The sequence below is a fragment of the Erinaceus europaeus genome, chromosome 11 (assembly GCF_950295315.1).
Source record: "Erinaceus europaeus chromosome 11, mEriEur2.1, whole genome shotgun sequence".
NCBI lineage: Eukaryota > Metazoa > Chordata > Mammalia > Eulipotyphla > Erinaceidae > Erinaceus > Erinaceus europaeus.
Window position 1 is genome coordinate 1,926,518 of NC_080172.1, and position 17,557 is coordinate 1,944,074.

General features: G+C 45.4%; 2 protein-coding genes across 4 annotated transcripts in view; one reads left to right on the top strand and one right to left on the bottom strand.

The window, feature by feature from the left end:
- The window catches only part of POLK (DNA polymerase kappa), a 358,361-nt gene that overhangs the window by 93,576 nt on the left and 247,228 nt on the right, over positions 1-17,557 (top strand). The gene's annotated exons all lie outside the window — the stretch shown is intronic.
- ANKRD31 (ankyrin repeat domain 31) overlaps positions 1-17,557 on the bottom strand; it is a 77,875-nt gene that overhangs the window by 42,241 nt on the left and 18,077 nt on the right. For all 3 annotated transcript variants that reach the window (XM_060201044.1, XM_060201045.1, XM_060201043.1), the window contains exons 8-12: positions 16,570-16,667; positions 15,358-15,513; positions 10,942-11,084; positions 4,739-4,892; positions 66-118 (exon numbers count right to left, since the gene is read on the bottom strand). In XM_060201044.1, coding sequence (XP_060057027.1) covers positions 66-118; positions 4,739-4,892; positions 10,942-11,084; positions 15,358-15,513; positions 16,570-16,667 — 604 coding nt within the window. The remainder of the gene's footprint in view (positions 1-65; positions 119-4,738; positions 4,893-10,941; positions 11,085-15,357; positions 15,514-16,569; positions 16,668-17,557) is intronic.

The window sequence follows — 17,557 nt, forward strand, 5'->3', positions numbered from 1 at the left end:
TGACGATCTAGGAAATAAGCAGTGGGTGCACTGTATGGAAACAGCTGTTTCTAAAAGAGAGATACCTTATGCTGGTGCGCATCTTCCACATCTAATTGGTCGGAGTTACTGTTCTGAGCTATAAAGGAAAAAAAAAAAAAGAAAAGAAAATCAAAGAAAAGAGTCTCTTGTGGTCAGACTTCTAAAACCCACAACTCTTTTTTTCCACTAGAAAACCACGTGAAATTATGCAGTTTCCATTAAAACTGGCACATGTTCCTATGATTTATTTTTTATTTATTTTTTATATTTATTTATATTTATTTATTCCCTTTTGTTGCCCTTGTTGTTTTATTGTTGTAGTTATTATTGTTGTCATTGTTGTTGGATAGGACAGAGAGAAATGGAGAGGGGAGGGGGAAGACAGAGAGAGGGAGAGAAAGACAGACACCTGCAGACCTGCTTCACCACTTGTGAAGCGACACTCCTGCAGGTGGGGAGCCAGGGCTTGAACCAGGATCCTTATGCGGGTCCCTGTGCTTAGCGCCACCTGCGCTTAACGCGACTCCCCCTATGATTTATAATTCATGTATTTGTTAGGAACCAAAAATGATCTTGAGAAAACTGAGAACAGTTATTTAAGAAAATCAAAATGAACCCAGCAAGATATTATCTTTCTTTTTTTAATATTTATTTATTTATGTTCCCTTTTTTTGCCCTTGTTTTTAATTGTTGTTATAGTTATTGTTGTTATTGATGTCATCATTGTTGGATAGGACAGAGAGAAATGGAGAGAGGACGGGAAAGACAGAGAGGGGGAGAGAAAGACAGACACCTCCAGACCTGCTTCCCTGCCTGTGAAGCGACGCCCCTGCAGGTGGGGAGCCGGGGGGCTTGAACTGGGATCCTTCCGCCGGTTCATAGCCTGAACTCACCAATTAAAGGGCACAGATCACTGGGGATGAGTCAGCAAATAAAATCCAACATGCTGTTTCTTGCAGGAGACACATGTGTATTTCAAATATAATAGAAGCTCAAAGTAAAAGGTTGGGAAACAATCATACAGGAAAAGGTAGGGACAGTTATTGTTCTAACAAACAAGACAGAATTTGTATTGCTCTTTTGATAAGTAAATAGTGACTATTCTCATCTCATTCTACAATTTTAGGTTGAATTCTTATTTATTTTTTTATTTTTGCTATCAGGGCTTGTGCTGGAGCTCAGTGCCTGGTGGACATTCCTCTCCTCCCCCCTTTTTTAAATTTGACAGGACACAGAAATTGAGAAGGGAAAGGAGACAGACACCTGCACCACAGCCTCACCACACACATAAAGCAGATGAGTGGCCGAGAAAGGTTCTGCCTATATACACAACGAAATACTACTCCGTTGTTAAGAATGATCCTCATCTGCGTGAGCCTCGAAGGAATCATAGTAAGTGAGATCAGCCAGAAAGAGAAGGATGAATATGGGGTGATCCCACCCGTAGACAGAAGTGGAGAGGTCAGAACAGAAGGGGGAGCACCAAGCTGAGCCTGGCCTGTGCTTGGTGTACTGCACCAAAGTCAAGGACTCCGTCAGTGGGGGAGGGTTCAGGCCTGGTGCTGATGGTGGAGGAGCATCTAGGCGGAGGGTAAAGTGTTCTGCAGAAAACTCAGAGATTTTACATATGGGGCAGGGGTAGATAGTACAATGGTTATGCAAGGAGACTCTCATGCCTGAGGCACCAAAGTCCTAGGTTCAATCCCCTGCACCACCGTACACCAGAGCTGAGCAGTGTTCTGGTTAAAATAAATAAATAAATAAATAGAGGGGGAGATTTTACACATGTATCAATAACTGTATTTACTGTAAACCATTCATCCCCAATATGATAAATGTTAAAAATAAATTTTTTAAAAAAGCAACTTGTTCGTTGCATTAGAAGATGCCAAAGGAAACAGCACATACAGAAGGGATTAAAATGAGTATAGTGGTTGTAAAAACACAGTCCCTTTTTTATACTCCTCTTTTCAAGAGGCAAGAATTAATTCTGCTTCCGTTGGCAGTACATCAGATTTAGTGGTCAACTGCAAACCAAGAGGATATGGCAGAAGTGAAGGTGAATTTATGTGATGGTGAATTCTGCTTCCGTTGGCAGTCAGATTTAGTGGTCAACTCCAAACCAAGAGAATATGGCAGAAGTGAAGGTGAATTTATTACTACTGTGATTAGATTATAAAAAGACGGTGGAGTGTTCAACTCGAATGGGTCACTTCTCTGAGCCAGCTGCCAGGACCCCAGCAGCTCCCTCTCAATGGGAACAAAACCATGTGGCTGATAACTGAAGCCTCTAGCTGACAACCATCAAGGAACAGAGACCTGCCAGGAACCATGCCAATGGGTCTGAAGTAGTGTCCTGGCTCTGTGGACCCCAGAGATGACTGTACCCTTACTGACAGCTTGACCGTAATGTGTGGGAGACCCTGATTCAGAGTCACTCAACTAACCCGCTCCCAGACTCTCAATCTACAGAAACTGAGACATGAGAAGTGTCTGCTGTCTGCTGATGCTTGCTTGGTTTAGAAATAGCTCCCCTCAGGAGTCGGGCAGTAGCGCAGCGGGTTAAGCACACGTGGTGCAAAGCGCAAGGACCGGCATTAGGATCCCGGTTCCAGTCCCTGGCTCCCCACCTGCAGGGGAGTCGCTTCACAGGCGATGATGCAGGTCTGCAGGTGTCTGTCTTTCTCTCCCCCTCTCTGTCTTCCCCTCCTCTCTCCATTTCTGTCTGTCATATCCAACAACAACGACATCAATAATGACTACAACAGTAACACAGCAAGCACAACAAAAGGGTGTTATGCCCAGAGGTTCGAGTCCTGATCTCACGCAAAGACGGCCAGAATCACATGCAATAGCAAGAGCCTTTATTAGCAAGCTTAAGCTTGGGCTGCCGACACCCTTCCACACAAGGGGAGAGTCTGCGACCCCGATCATTTTTCATCCCACCTTTTTATAGGTATCACAGGGTAGGCACAGGTGGAAATGTTTACGCAGAACAAGGAACAGTTGGTTTCGGGTTAATGCTGTTCTCAATATTCGGGGCTTTTCTTTAATCTCTACAAGGGAATAAATAAATGAATAAATATAAAAAAATGTAAGAAATAGCTCCCCTCATCAGGTTGGGCATAGGCTTTGTCATGTGCACAGCCCAGGTTTGAGCCCCACTACCCCAGGGGAAGTGACCCAGAGTCAACTCAGCTACCTGCTATCTCTCCCTCTCTCCCTCTGTGTCTGTCTTCATGAAAAAAAAATCAGCCTAGGAGCAAAAGTCTGAGGCCTCAGTTCTACAAATAAAAAATAAAGAGAGAGAGAGAGACAGAGAGAGGTGGAGTGGTATTTGGCTTTGTGCAGTTACAACGGTGATTGACAGGAAGAAGGCAGGTAGCAAAAATGAGCAGGTGGTCCAGGTCTTCTGAGGAAGGGTCGTCTGAGCTCGGGCTTACAGGAAGTTGACGCGGAAGTCCTGAGGAATGAACAGCAGTGTGACTGAAACTAAGTGACTGAGACAGGGAGAGCAGAGAGGGCACTGGGAGGACGCCGAGCTCACAGAGGGGCTCGCAGGCTGTTTGGAAGGAGGCTGTCATCTCCTCTGGATTAAGTGGAAGGCCACTGCAGGTTTTTGAGCAGAGAAATGTAATCTTACAAAAAATAAATCTAACAGGCACGTTAAGGACAACCTAAAGACAATGCCATCTGTTGGGGCCGGGCGATTGCACACAGGGTTAAGCACACACATTACCAAGTGCAAGGACCAGGTTCAAGACCCCCGGCTCCCTACTTGCAGGTAGGAGGCTTCATGAGTGGTGAAACAGGTCTGCAGGGGTCTCTCTTTCTCTCTCCCTCTCTAGCTCCCCCTCTTCTCTCAATTTCTCTCTGTCCAGTCAAATAAAAGAGAAAGGAGGGAAGGGGAAAAAATGACTGAGAGCACTAGATTAATAGTGCCAGCACTGAGCTCCATTGATAACCCTGGTGGAAAAGAAAGAAAGGAAGGAAGAGAGAGAGAGAAAGAGAGAGAGGAAGAGAGAGAGGAAGGAAGGAAGGAAGGAATGGGGGACAGGAGGAAGGAAAAAACGAAGGAAGGATGGAGGGAAGGGAGGAAGGAAAAAAGGGAGGAAAGAAAGAAAGAAAGAATAAATGAAGAAAGAAAGAAAGAAAAGAAAGAATGGAGGAGAGGAGGAAGGAAGAAATGAAGGAAGGAGGGAAGGAAGGAGGGGAGGAGGGAAGGAGAGAGGGAGGCAGGCAGGAAATGTCATATATTTAAATCACCCTTACATAATTTTACTGATAACTATAGAAGGGGTCGTTTCACAGTTCAGTTAACAGTGCGACAGATGAAAGTGCCAAGTATAGCCCAGAAGGTTCTCGGGTCACGCTGACTGAAAGGAATTCGCTCAGTGTGACCTGGGCCGTAACACACTGCTCTGGCAAGGAGACGGACGGGGCGAGGAGGAAGCCGCGACTTCTGAGACGTCTCCGTAACTGCTCCCAGCGTGCAGACCCGGGCAAAGTGCACTTGCTGTCGCCTCTCTTCGGCCTTCTAGAATCCTGCTATCCCTGCAAACAGCTCGGCACGGATCACGGGGCAATGGCACAAGACCGTCTCGGGATGCATTTCCTCAAAACTGTAAAGGAGATCTAATTTCTACGGCTCTGAACACGATGTTCTCAGCATCCCACCTGCACGATGCACACACCCAGAGGAGCAGCTTCTCCTTACCTGCGGCCCCCGCGCCACGCAGCTCTCCACGCTCGGGGAGGTACCTCTGCAGGAGCCGCCGCATGCTCGAATCCTGGGTCTCATCCAGGGCACAGCCGCCGTTCTCACTTCTGAGTGAGGGGTCGGCTCCCTTCACAAGAAGCAACTTTGCCACCTGGAGGAAGACTGCTTACATGAGGAGAGAGGCCCAGACAGATACGATACAGGTAATTGTCAAGTATATGCTTAAATAACATCAAATCTTGGTTGTTTTTTTTTCCAACAATAGTCTGAATTTATTTACAAGAGTTCTGTCTAATTAAGCAAATTAGTGTGATCACTACAGGATTTTTTCTTGCTTTATACCTTTTCTTTTTTTTAATTTTTATTATCTTTATTTATTTATTGGGTAGAGACTGCCAGAAATTGAGAGGGCAGAGGAAAAAGAGAAGGAGGAAAAGAAAAAGACAGAGAGAGAGAGAGAGAGCGGCAACATTGCTTCACCTCTTGCAAAGCTTCCCCCCTGCAGGTGGGGCCTGCTTTATACCTTTTCTTGTAAGAAGAGAGATAAAAGGGGCCAGGCGGTAGTGCACTGGGTTAAGCGCACACAGTGTCAAGCGCAAGGACCGGAGGAAGGATCCCTGTTCGAGCCCCCGGCTCCCCACCTGCAGGGGAGTCGCTTCACAGGCAGTGAAGCAGGTCTGCAGGTGTCTGTCTTTCTCTCCCCTCTGTCTTCCCCTCCTCTCTCCATTTCTCTCTGTCCTATCCAACAACAATGGCAGCAATAACAATAACAACAAGGGCAACAAAAATGAGGAAAAATGGCCTCCAGGAGCAGTGGATTCATAGTGCAGGCACCAAGTCCCAGCAATAACCCTGGAGGCAAAAAAGGGAGAGAGAGAGAGAGAACATGGGGCCAGGCAGTGGTGCGCCTGGTTAAACACACACATTGATAATGTACAAGGTTCAAACCCCCGGTCCCCACCTGCAGGGGGAAAGCTTTGCGACTGGTGAGGCAGGGCTGCGGGTGTCTCTCTGTCTCTCTCCCTCTCTCTCTCCCCTTTCCCACTTGATTTCTGACTGTTTCTGTCCAAAAGATAATTTTAAAAGAAGAGATAAAGGGAAAGAAACAGAAAGGAAGAATAAGGAAAGAAATGAGGGAGGGGAAACAAGAGAGGTAGAGAAGTTTGTGGTCAAGTTGCTAGTGAAATTATATAGCCAGCAGATTCATCAGGCTTAAAGTTGGGCTCTATAGTAGTAAAAGTAATTGTCATGGTTTTTAAAAAAATTTTTCTTACTATCTTTATTTATTTATTGGCTAGAGACAGCCAGAAATCAAGAGGGAAGGGGGAGATAGCGAGAGAGAGAGGCCTACAGCCCGGCTTCACCACTCGTGAGGCTTCCTGGGCCTCGAACCTGGGTCCTTGCGCACTGTAACGTGTGCACTCAACCAGGGGCGCCACCACCGGCCCCCGACCATAACAGATTCTAGGAGACAGTCGCGCCTCCCGTCTGTGCCCCGTGTCCACTGCGTCTGTGCAGCCCTGCAGTGTGCTCTCACTCCCTGGGGCCTCACTGCCGCCCTAGAGGAGATGAGACCTCCCTCCTCCAAGTGCAGGCGTCACAGGGGCGCTGGCACACGGGGCTCTACCCCGTCGCTCACGTTTATGTCTCTCCTGTACTCTTCACGGTTTTTTTGGAGAGTGGGGCTATGTATTTCCTTTTCAATAAATTATTTGATATAAATTTAACGAATATAGTTCAAGAGGAATATATATATGCGTATGTATTCATGATATATATGTCATGAAAAGTCTCCGTTCTCCTGACATTTATTTATTTATTTTAAACCACAGCACTGTCCAGCTCTGGCTTACGGTGGTGCGGGGGACTGAACCTGAGACTCTGGAGCCAGCCTCAGGCGCGAGAGTCCCTTTGTGTAACCATTATGCTATCTGCCCCCACAGGCCTGCATTCTCTGTGCCTGTCCTCACGGCCGTTTCCTGAGCCAGCCCTTGTTTGTTTGTTTCTTCTGAAATGTGGAGCGAGCCCGTCCCACAGAAGTGTCTGCATGTGCACATGTTTCCCTGCACAGGTGACTGACTGTCCCCTGTCCCCTGTCCCCGTCCTTCTGTATCTTATCTTGTTCTCATCACCCTACAACAGGTTTTCCAAGTTATTCAAAGTGTCAGCATAAATTAAACTTCTGCGCACTCTTTTTAGCAGCTGATCAAATGTCCATTGTAGGGAGCCGGGCAGTGGAACACCGGTTATGTGTACTTATTATCAAATTCAAGGACCCGGGTTCGAGCCCTGGCTCCCCTCCTACAGAAGGAACAGTTCCCAGGCGGCGAAGCAGGTCTGCAGGTGTCTGTCTTTCTCTCCTTCTCTCTGTCTCCCCCTCCTCTCTCAATTTTTCTCTATCCTGGTCAATTAAAATTAGAAAGAATAGGGAAAAATAAAAAGGGAAAAATGGCTTCCAGGAGAAGGGGATTTGTAGTGTAGGCACCAAGCTCCAGTAACAGCCCTGGGGGCAATAAAAGAATAAATAAGTCATTAATAATGAAAATGTCCACTATTTGACTGTATTACAGTATATATAACCAGCTCTCGATCAATAGTCATGAGTTGGTTCTAAGCTTTTGCTCAGGATGTATGTCTTACTGCCTTTACATTCTATGCCTGACCTAGTGTCCCACACAGATTAACTGCTCAATAAACATTGTCTAATAAAAGAATGGATATAAGTAAACTCCTAGGCCCCCCTGTAATAGACCTACCAGCTTTTTCCAACATGAAGACCCCTAGTTTCATCTGCTCTATTCTTACCTTTTGGTTCCTGTTTATCAAACAATTTGTCCTGCTTTATATCTTAATGCTTTAAAGCCACCAAGTTGCAGATGCTACCATGATGCCAACCTGACCTCCCTGGGCAGACGCCCTCACCCATATGTCCTGGAGCCTCCCCTCCCCAGAGCCCTGCCCCACTAGGGACAGACAGACACAGGCTGGGGGTGTGGGTCCACCTGCCAACACCCATCCATGTCCAGCGGAGAAGCAATGGCAGAAGCCAGACCTCCCACCTTCTGCTCCCCATAGAGAATTTGGGTCCAGACTCTCAGAGGGATAAAGAACAGGGAAGCTTCCAGTGGAGGGGATGGGACAGGGACTCTGGTGGTGGGAATTGTGTGGAATTGCATGCCTCTTATCTTATGGTCTTGTAGAAATTTTTATTTTATAAATAAAATAAATAATAGATATAAGTCAGTGAAGATGTGGAGAGTTATTGTGACACTACAGTAATGACTACCTTTTTCTATGAAGGTCTGAATTTCTGTACACTTTATGTAGGTAAAAGTTACAGATGCATCTAGTTTCCTTCTTGTAAGAAAGCACTCCAAGAAACAAAGGAGTTAAACCGCACGCAGAGATAATATGAGCCAACTCTGTTTAAAGTTATTAAAACTTAGCAGCCAGAGGGTAGCTTTTCAAATGAATTTAAGATTTTAACATTAAAGAGGGGTGTGGATCCACTTGCCAACACTCATGTCCAGCGGAGAAGCAGTTACAGAAGCCAGAACTCCCACCTTCCGCTCCCCATAAAGAATTTGGGTCCATGCTCCCAGAGGGATAAAGAACAGGGAAGCTTCCAGTGGAGGGGATGGGACAGGAACTCTGGTGGTGGGAACTGTGTGGGATTGTACCCCTGTGATTTTACAATCTTGTTCATCATTATTAAATCACTAATACAAAAATTAAAAAAGAGAGAGGAACCAAAATAATAGTAGATTAGCATTATAATCTATAACAATATAACGATGGGCTGTATACAATTAAATTATAAATTGATCTCTAACTCTGGGGCAAGGAGACAGTTCGTCCCGTGAACAGCACACTCTAGCCTTCAGAAGCCCCGGGTTGGAGGCCCAGGAACCACCTAGCAGAGGCCTGCAGAGCATTACAGAGGCTTCGCCAACAGTCACGCAGGGCTGTTTTATTTCTCCCTCTCTGCCTCTCTCCTTCTGTCTCTATATGAAATTGAAAGCAAGGGGGAAAGTCTATCGGGAGTAGTGGAATAGTGTCAGCACAAGGCCGAGGTGCAAGACGAAAAGTCAGTGATTCCTATACGAGTCGTAAGTCAGAGAGAAATACAGAATTTCTGCCGAGGTCTTCAGGCTCTGCCCAGCAAACAAAATGCAGAAGGCACTGTTTCCTTTCAGGAAGAGTGTCTGTGAAAAGATGATCACGTCAAGTCTCTGTAGGCTACTGTTAGCAGCCTGATGCAAAAATAAGAAGCAGTGGGGGTCAGGCAGTAGCACAGCGGGTTAAGCACACGTGGCGCAAAGCACAAGGACGGGCATAAGGATCCCGGTTTGAGCCCCCGGCTCCTCACCTGCAGGGGAGTCGCTTCACAGGCGGTGAAGCAGGTCTGCAGGTGTCTGTCTTTCTCTCCCCCTCTCTGTCTTCCCCTCCTCTCTCCATTTCTCTCTGTCCTATCTAACAACAATGAAGACATCAACAATAACAATAATAGCCACAACAAGGACAACAAAAGGGGGGGAAATGGCCTCCAGGAGCAGTGGATTCATGGTATAGGCACCAAGCCCCAGCAATAACTCTGAAGGCAAAAAATAATAATAATAAATAATAAAAAGAATCAGTGCAACGTGAGAGTGCCACAGGGCCAGGAACACGAGAAGAACTGGAAAGGGGGAAGCAGGGCTCAGAGCGCTGCCTTCCTGGAACCCGGGGCTGGTGATCCCAAGAGAGGGGGTATTACACTGGCTCCAGTCTGCTTCATCCATACTTAGCAATTCCCCACGTAGTCTGACGCTCGGGCTTCTGAAGCCTCCTTGTCTTCTTTTTTTGCTAGTTTTAAAAATATATACTTTTTATCTTTATTTATTGGATAGACACAGCCAGAAATCAAGGGGAAGGGGGAGATAGGGAGAGAGACAGAGAGACACCTGCAGCCCTGTGTCACCACTTGTGAAGCTTTCCCCCCTGCAGGTGCGGACCAGGGGCTTGAACCTGGGTTTTTGTGCACTGTAACACATGTACTCAACCAGGTGCGCCACCGCCCAGCCCCTACTTATTTACTTTCTATCTTTATAAAGCACACATAGTGCTACTTGCAAGGACTGGGGTTCAAGCCCTGGCTCCCCACCTGCAGCTGGGGAGCTTCATGAATAGTGAATCAGGTCTGCAGGTGTCTCTCTCTCTCCCTATCTACCCCTTCCCCTCCCCTCTCACTTCTTCTCTGTTCTACCAAATAAACGAAGAAGAAAGAAAAAAAAAGAGAAAAAGGAAAAATGGCAATGGATCCATAGTAATGGCGCTGAGCCCCAGTGATGACCTTGGAGGCAATATATGTATTTCTCAGGCTGGGGGGGGGGGGGGAGACAGCATCATGGTTATGCAAATGTTCTCTCATGCCTGAGGCTCCAAAGTCCCAGGTTCAAGCCTCTGCGTCACCATAAGCCACAGCTGAACAGTGCCCTGGTAAGGAAGGAAGGAAGGAAGGAAGGAAGGAAGGAAGGAAGGAAGGAAGGAAGGAAGGAAGGGAAAGAAAGAGAAAGAGAAAGAGAAAGAGAAAGGAAAAAAGAAAGGGAGGAGAAAGGGAGGGAGGGAAGGAAGGAAGGAAGGCATAATGAGAGGGAGGAAGGGAGGAAGGAAGATAAAAAGAAAAGAAGAGAAAAGGGAAAAGAGGCTGCTCTGTGTCTCTGCTGGCTGACAGCTCTGGAAAGGAGGTGATGGGTCGGGTAGAGGGGCCTTCTGGTCACTCATTCGGGTCCCAGGCAGAATTCCCACCTCTCTAGCCAGATCTGCACAATGTGCAGTAATGACTTCCTACCACCAGGTGACACGTTATCACAGAGAAGCGAAGCTGCCTCACCCTCCAGAACTGGTCCACATCAGGAAAGGGCCTTCCTTCCCCATCCTTCCCCATCTGTCTGTCCCCGTGGCTCCCAGAAGCCTAGCCCAGCACCACCTATGAACATACGGAGCACATCTTCCTGCGCCCACTTAATTAGCCAGTTCCTACCCTAAGGACTCTGAACCCCGGGACAACTTCCCATATGCAATTTCCAATACCTGAAACAATCAATAAGACATTTTCAGTATAAGTGTCTCTTGGCATGTAATACAGTATCTGGATCAGAAAAAGTTCTAGGTCTATGTCAGTATATTGCAGTGTTTGTTTAAAAAAAAAATCCCGGTACCTTATAATGTCCATTTTTCACAGCATCATGTAGTGGAGTGATCTGGTGCATTCCTCTGATATTTACGTCCGCCCCGCCCTCTAGGAGCTCACTAACAACCTGATAAAACCCTCCTACACAAGCTTCATGAAGTGGTGTCCAACCTGTAGAAAAAAAAAGGAAATGGTCAATGCAGTGAGTACCACCTCAGCATGCTTCACTTCAGACGGTGTCCAGAGACTCCAGGCGTAGAATGTCAACCTTTCAGCTTCATTACTCGGGTGAGACCTTTCCTTTCATAAGATTCTCTAATTCTATTCCAGTCAGTTCACTTCCTAACAGAAGTCCCAAAACCTAGATATAGACCAGGTCCCATGAGATAGGGCATATGTTCACATGTATGCATAAATGAGGGCAAAATATGTATCTGAAAGCAAAAATACACAATAGTCTGAAGTGAGTCAGTATCAAGTTCATAATGAAATAGTGTCTAGTTAGACTTAGATACCCTTCTCACCTACTTCCTATTACAGTTCTCTCACTCACTCCAAAGCTAACCTCATCAAAGCAAGGACTGCAAAAGCTTAATAAGGGCAAGAGACTGGCATACTTTAATGATGACTCTTTAGTCACTATCAGGCCACCCCATCAGCTGGGGCCCTATTTGGGGAGTCCTGAGATTCCCAAACAAACATGATGGGCCTAGACCTCGAATAAATCCCTCTCTCCATTGTTACCAGTCATCTCTATCAGGAACAACACAATAGACCCCTTTGTGGGCCCCCATAGGACCTTGCCCTCAAATTGGAGGCTGGACAACATACTCTATGCTACACCTGAGGAAGATGGGTCCTGATATTGGGGCAGCTTGGAATGTTCCTACTCATGACCACAGAGTGTGAGCTCAGACCTACAGGGATGCAGAGGTCACACAGGCTCCTAAGCTGAATATGGATCCCAGATCACATCAAATCGATGGGGTTTACAGCCAACAATATTTATACACCTTTCCCATTTTAGGGAGCTACTCTCTTCCCTGATCCAGCTTTCTGTCCCTTTTCCAGCCATGACATCATCTCCCCAGATAATAACTTGGATCCACCTGCATATCAGATTTTAGGCTCGGGGGGGGGGGGACTTGTATAGCCACAGGCCCATTGGAATAAAACTAAAATATGCCTACAGGGCTGAGTGGTGGCGTACCTGGTTGAGCGCATAAGTTACAGTGTGCAAGGACCTGGGTTCGAGCCTCTGGCCTCCACCTGCAGGGGGAAAGCTTCACAAGTGGTGAAGCAGGGCTGCAGTTGTCTCTCTGTCTCTCTCCCTCTCTATCACCCCCCTTCCCTCTCAACTTCTAGCTATCTCTATCCAAATAATTAAATAAAGACAATTTTAAAAATATATGCCTAATAGCTATCTACAAAATGGAGTACCCCTCAACTCTTCACCTGCACTATCCCAGCCTTTAGGTCCATGACTGGTCAACAATTTGTTTGGCTTTGTATGTTAACTCTCTTTTCAGCCACCAGGTTCCAGATGCTAGCAGGATGCCAACCAGACTTCCCTGGACAGATAACCCACCAATGTGTCCTGGAGCCCCGCTTCCCCAGAGCCCTTCCCCACTAGGGAAAGAGAGAGACAGGCTGGGAGTATGGATCCACCTGCCAACACCCATATTCAGCGGGGAAGCAATTACAGAAGCCAGACCTTCCACCTTCTGCATCCCACAATGACCTTGGGTCCATACTCCCAGAGGGATAAAGAATAGGAAAGCTATGATCAAAACACTACAAAAAATGGGAATAGATGGAAAATTCCTGACGATAGTGGAGTCTATATATACAAAACCTACAGCCAACATCATACTCAATGGTGAAAAACTGGAAGCATTTCCCCTCAGATCAGGTACTAGACAGGGCTGCCCACTGTCACCATTACTATTCAACATAGTGTTGGAAGTTCTTGCCATAGCAATCAGGCAGGAGCAAGGAATTAAAGGCATACAGATTGGAAGAGAAGAAGTCAAACTCTCCCTATTTGCAGATGACATGATAGTATACATGGAAAAACCTAAGGAATCCAGCAAGAAGCTTTTGGAAGTCATCAGGCAATACAGTAAGGTGTCAGGCTACAAAGTTAACATTCAAAAGTCAGTGGCATTCCTCTATGCAAACACTAAGTTAGAAGAAATTGAAATCCAGAAATCAATTCCTTTTATTATAGCAACAAAAACAATAAAATATCTAGGAGTAAACCTAACCAAAGAAGTGAAAGACTTGTATACATGGACAGAATATTCACCACAGAAGAGATCCAAAAGGCCGAGAAACACATGAAAAAATGCTCCAAGTCTCTGATTGTCAGAGAAATGCAAATCAAGACAACAACGAGATATCACTTCACTCCTGTGAGAATGTCATACATCAGAAAAGGTAACAGCAGCAAATGCTGGAGAGGGTGTGGGGTCAAAGGAACCCTCCTACACTGCTGGTGGGAATGTAAGTTGGTCCAACCTCTGTGGAGAACAGTCTGGAGAACTCTCAGAAGGCTAGAAATGGACCTACCCTATGATCCTGCAATTCCTCTCCTGGGGATAGATTCTGAGGAACCCAACACATCCATCCAAAAATATCTGTGTACACATATGTTCTTGGCAGCACAATTTGTAATAGCCAAAACCTGGAAGCAACCCAGGTGTCCAACAACAGATGAGTGGCTGAGCAAGTTGTGGTCTAGATACACAATGGAATACTACTCAGCTGTAAAAAATGGTGACTTCACCGTTTTCAGCCAATCTTGGATGGACCTTGAAAAATTCATGTTAAGTGAAATAAGTCAGAAACAGAAGGATGAATATGGGATGATCTCACTCTCAGGCAGAAGTTGAAAAACAAGATCAGAAAAGAAAACACAAGTAGAACCTGAACTGGAATTGGCGTATCGCACCAAAGTAAAAGACTCTGGGGTGGGTGGGTGGGGAGAATACAGGTCCAAGAAGGATGACAGAGGACCTAGTGGGGGTTGTATTGTTAGATGGGAAACTGGGGAATGTTATGCATGTACAAACTATTGTATTTATTGTTGAATGTAAAACATTAATTCCCCAATAAAGAAATTTAAAAAAAGAATAGGAAAGCTATCAGGGGAGGGGATGGATACAGAGTTCTGGTGGTTGGAATTGTGTGGAGTTATACCCCTCTTATCCTATGGTTTTATCAGTGTCTCTTTTTTATAAATAAAAAATAACAATAATAATTAAAAAAGAGGAAATGGTATTTGTTTATAGTTGGCATCTTAATAATGTTCTGTGCTGGCCCTTCAATCAAAAAAATATAATTCCAAGTTAAGAATATTTTTGATGAAATATTTCTGGAGCAGAGTTATGGTCATAGAGACTCAGGAAATCGCTGCTCCTCTAAAAAAATATAATAATAATAATTACCACCACATTGCAGATGCTACCATGACACCAACCTGACTTCCCTGGGCAGACGCCCTCACCCATGTGTCCTGGAGCCTCCCCTCCCCAGAGCCCTGCCCCACTAGGGACAGACAGACACAGGCTGGGGGTGTGGGTCCACCTGCCAACACCCATGTCCAGTGGAGAAGCCATGACAGAAGCCAGAACCCCCACCTTCTGCTCCCCATGAAGAACTCCCAGGGGAGTAGAGAATAGGGAAGCTTCCACTGGAGGGGATGGGACACAGAACTCTGGTGGCAGAAACTATATGTGGACCTGTACCCCTGTTATCTTATAGTCTTGTTCATCATTATTAAATCACTAATAAAAAATAAAAGAAGGTGTAGGGAAACTGTGAGGATGTGGTTGAGCTTGGCAGGGCTTGGCCTGAGGGGTACATCCATCTTGTCAGTCTCTGTCTCTACTGAGAGGTCGAGTGAGGAGGGACACAAGCCCCCAAGCTCCCTGGGTAGACGGCCTCACCATGTGTCCTGGAGCCACCCCTCCCCAGAGCCCTGCCCCACTAGGGACAGACAGACACAGGCTGGGGGTGTGGATCCACCTGCCAACACCCATGTCCAGTGGAGAAGCCATGACAGAAGCCAGAACTCCCACCTTCTGCTCCCCATAAAGAATTTTGGGTGTAGTCTGGGAGGTAGTACAGTGGATAAGGTACTGGACTCTCAAGCATGAGGTCCTGAGTTCAATCCCTGGAAGCACATGTGCCAGAGTGATAGCTGGTTCTTCCTCTCCCCTCCTATCTCTCTCATTAATTAATAAACAAATAAAATATTTTTTAAAAAAGGAATCTTGGTCCATACTCCCAGAGGGATAAAGAATAGGGAAGCTTCCAATGGAAGGGACGGGACACAGAACTCTGGTGGTGGGAACTGTGTGGACTTGTACCCCTGTTATCTTACGATCTTGTTCATCATTATTAAATCACTAATAAAACTGTTTAGAATATCACAGCTTACCAGCATAACTTTGTTGGTTAACATTTCCACCTTTTTTAATACAAAGTTTAATGAGATCAACGTCATCATGTACAGCAGCCTTATAAAGTAAATTTTCTCCAAAGGCATTTCTCCGATTAATGCAAGAAAGAGGTATATTATTCATCTTCATTTGGGCTAAACAAAAGAAAACAAAAGAAATTGTCCTTACTTCAAAATCAGAAAGAATAGAAGTAACGTTATGCTATCTTCATAGCCCTGAAACGTCTGTGGCTGTTGTTCATGTAAGCGTTTGTCTAGGAGCCGGGTGGTGGCGCACCTGGGTAAGCGCACACATTACAGTGTAGAAGGACCTGGGTTCAAGCTCCTGGTCCCCACCTGCAGGGAGGAAGTTTCACAAGTGGTGATGCAGGACCGAAGGGGTCTCTCTGTCTCTCTCCCTCTCTATCCTCCCCCAGTCTCTATCTGTCTCTAACCAATAATAAGGAAGTAATATATAAGAGAATATAACTTTTGTTTATTTGTCTAAGCTGGAACTGAATTTGCACATAGACTGTTATAGGGAAACAAGTGCGTGTTTTACACTGCTAGTCAATCCTTTTTTGCCGCAACTTCAAATGTCATCTTTATTACAAATCTCTCTCTTTTTAATTGTATTGACACACAAAATAACATAGAGAAGATTCATTTTTTTCCTCTTTTACATGTTCGATTTCTTTTGGTATCATTTCTGAAAATCTTATAATAATTTGGTAATACCACAAGTATTTCAAACATCTAAGCTTGAAAAGGGTTCTTTAACTAAAATTCCAAAGTAAATGAGCTCGTGGGGTCACAAGTTTGGGCTTAGGTCAAGGTCTTGGTACAGAAGCTGTGAAATGACAGGAATGGGATCTTTAGCTACAAACTTTTCCAGGAAAATAAAAAACCTGAAATAATTCTAAACCATTTCTAGTACCAGAATTCTGTTCCCGTATCCAAAAGATTAAAGATAGACTGGACTGGGGAGATAGCATAATGGCTCTGCAGAAGGCTTTCATGATTGAGCCTCTGAAGTCCCAGGTTCAATCCCCAGCATAACCATAAGTCAGAGCTGATCAGTGCTCTGGCAAAAAAAAGAAAGAAAAAAAAGAAGAAGAAGGAAGAAGAGGAGGAGGAGGAGATGAGGAAGAGAAGCAAAGAAAAGATGAAGAGATAAAGATAAATCAAAGTTATAGTAAACACACGCCTCACCCTTTCTTCCTGTAGATCTTTTGTTTTTCCTGACCTGTGGTCTAGATGAACGCACACTCTTCCCTTTGCTCTCAGTCATTACAGCAGGGTCCTGTATTCTTGAAAAAGAAATGTTTCTAAAATCATTGTCACAGTCTCTGTAAGAACTCAAACCATCTTTATCAAGCTTTTTAAAACTCGGAGATATTCTGCTGGCTTGCTGTCAGCACCACAGCAGTTTCCAGATTCCTGACCAAACAGCAGTTAGCTCTGTCCTTGTGCTACCCTGCAGTTCTCCGCCTGGGGGAAGCCGTGTTCCGAGCCTCTTGCCCTTGTAGTCCATCTCATCCACCCTTCTTGCCTCCTTGGGAAAAAGAAACCAGGACTTTGCAGGTAAAAAGGACAGCGGGTTAAGCGCAGGTGGCGCAAAGCACAAGGACCGGCGTAAGGATCCCAGTTCGAGCCCCCGGCTCTCCACCTGCAGGGGAGTCGCTTCACAGGCGGTGAAGCAGGTCTGCAGGTGTCTGTCTTTCTCTCCCCCTCTCTGTCTTCCCCTCCTCTCTCCATTTCTCTCTGTCCTATCCAACAACAACGACATCAATAACAACAACAATAAAACAACAAGGGCAACAAAAGAAAATAAATAAATATTTTAAAAATAAAAATAAATAAGTGGAAGACAGCTACAGCACAGTTTCATTTATATGTAGAATGCAGAGAACGAATTAACAAAGGGAAGGAGAAATCAATAAGCCGCCTCTAAGACTTGGTGGGAACCATGGTGACATGGTGGAAGGGTGGGGACCCAGAGCAGCGGTGTGCGCGTGCTGTGTGGGATTACCCCGTGACCTGGGACACCTCTGTGAGTCATAAATTAAAAAATAGTTGTGGAAAAAACCAACACTGAAATACACAACTCTACCATCTTCTTGGTCTTAGAAAAAAAAGTGAAAAAGAGTTTTCTGATTAAAAACACTGAAAAATAAGCAAATCATCATTAAGAATTAAG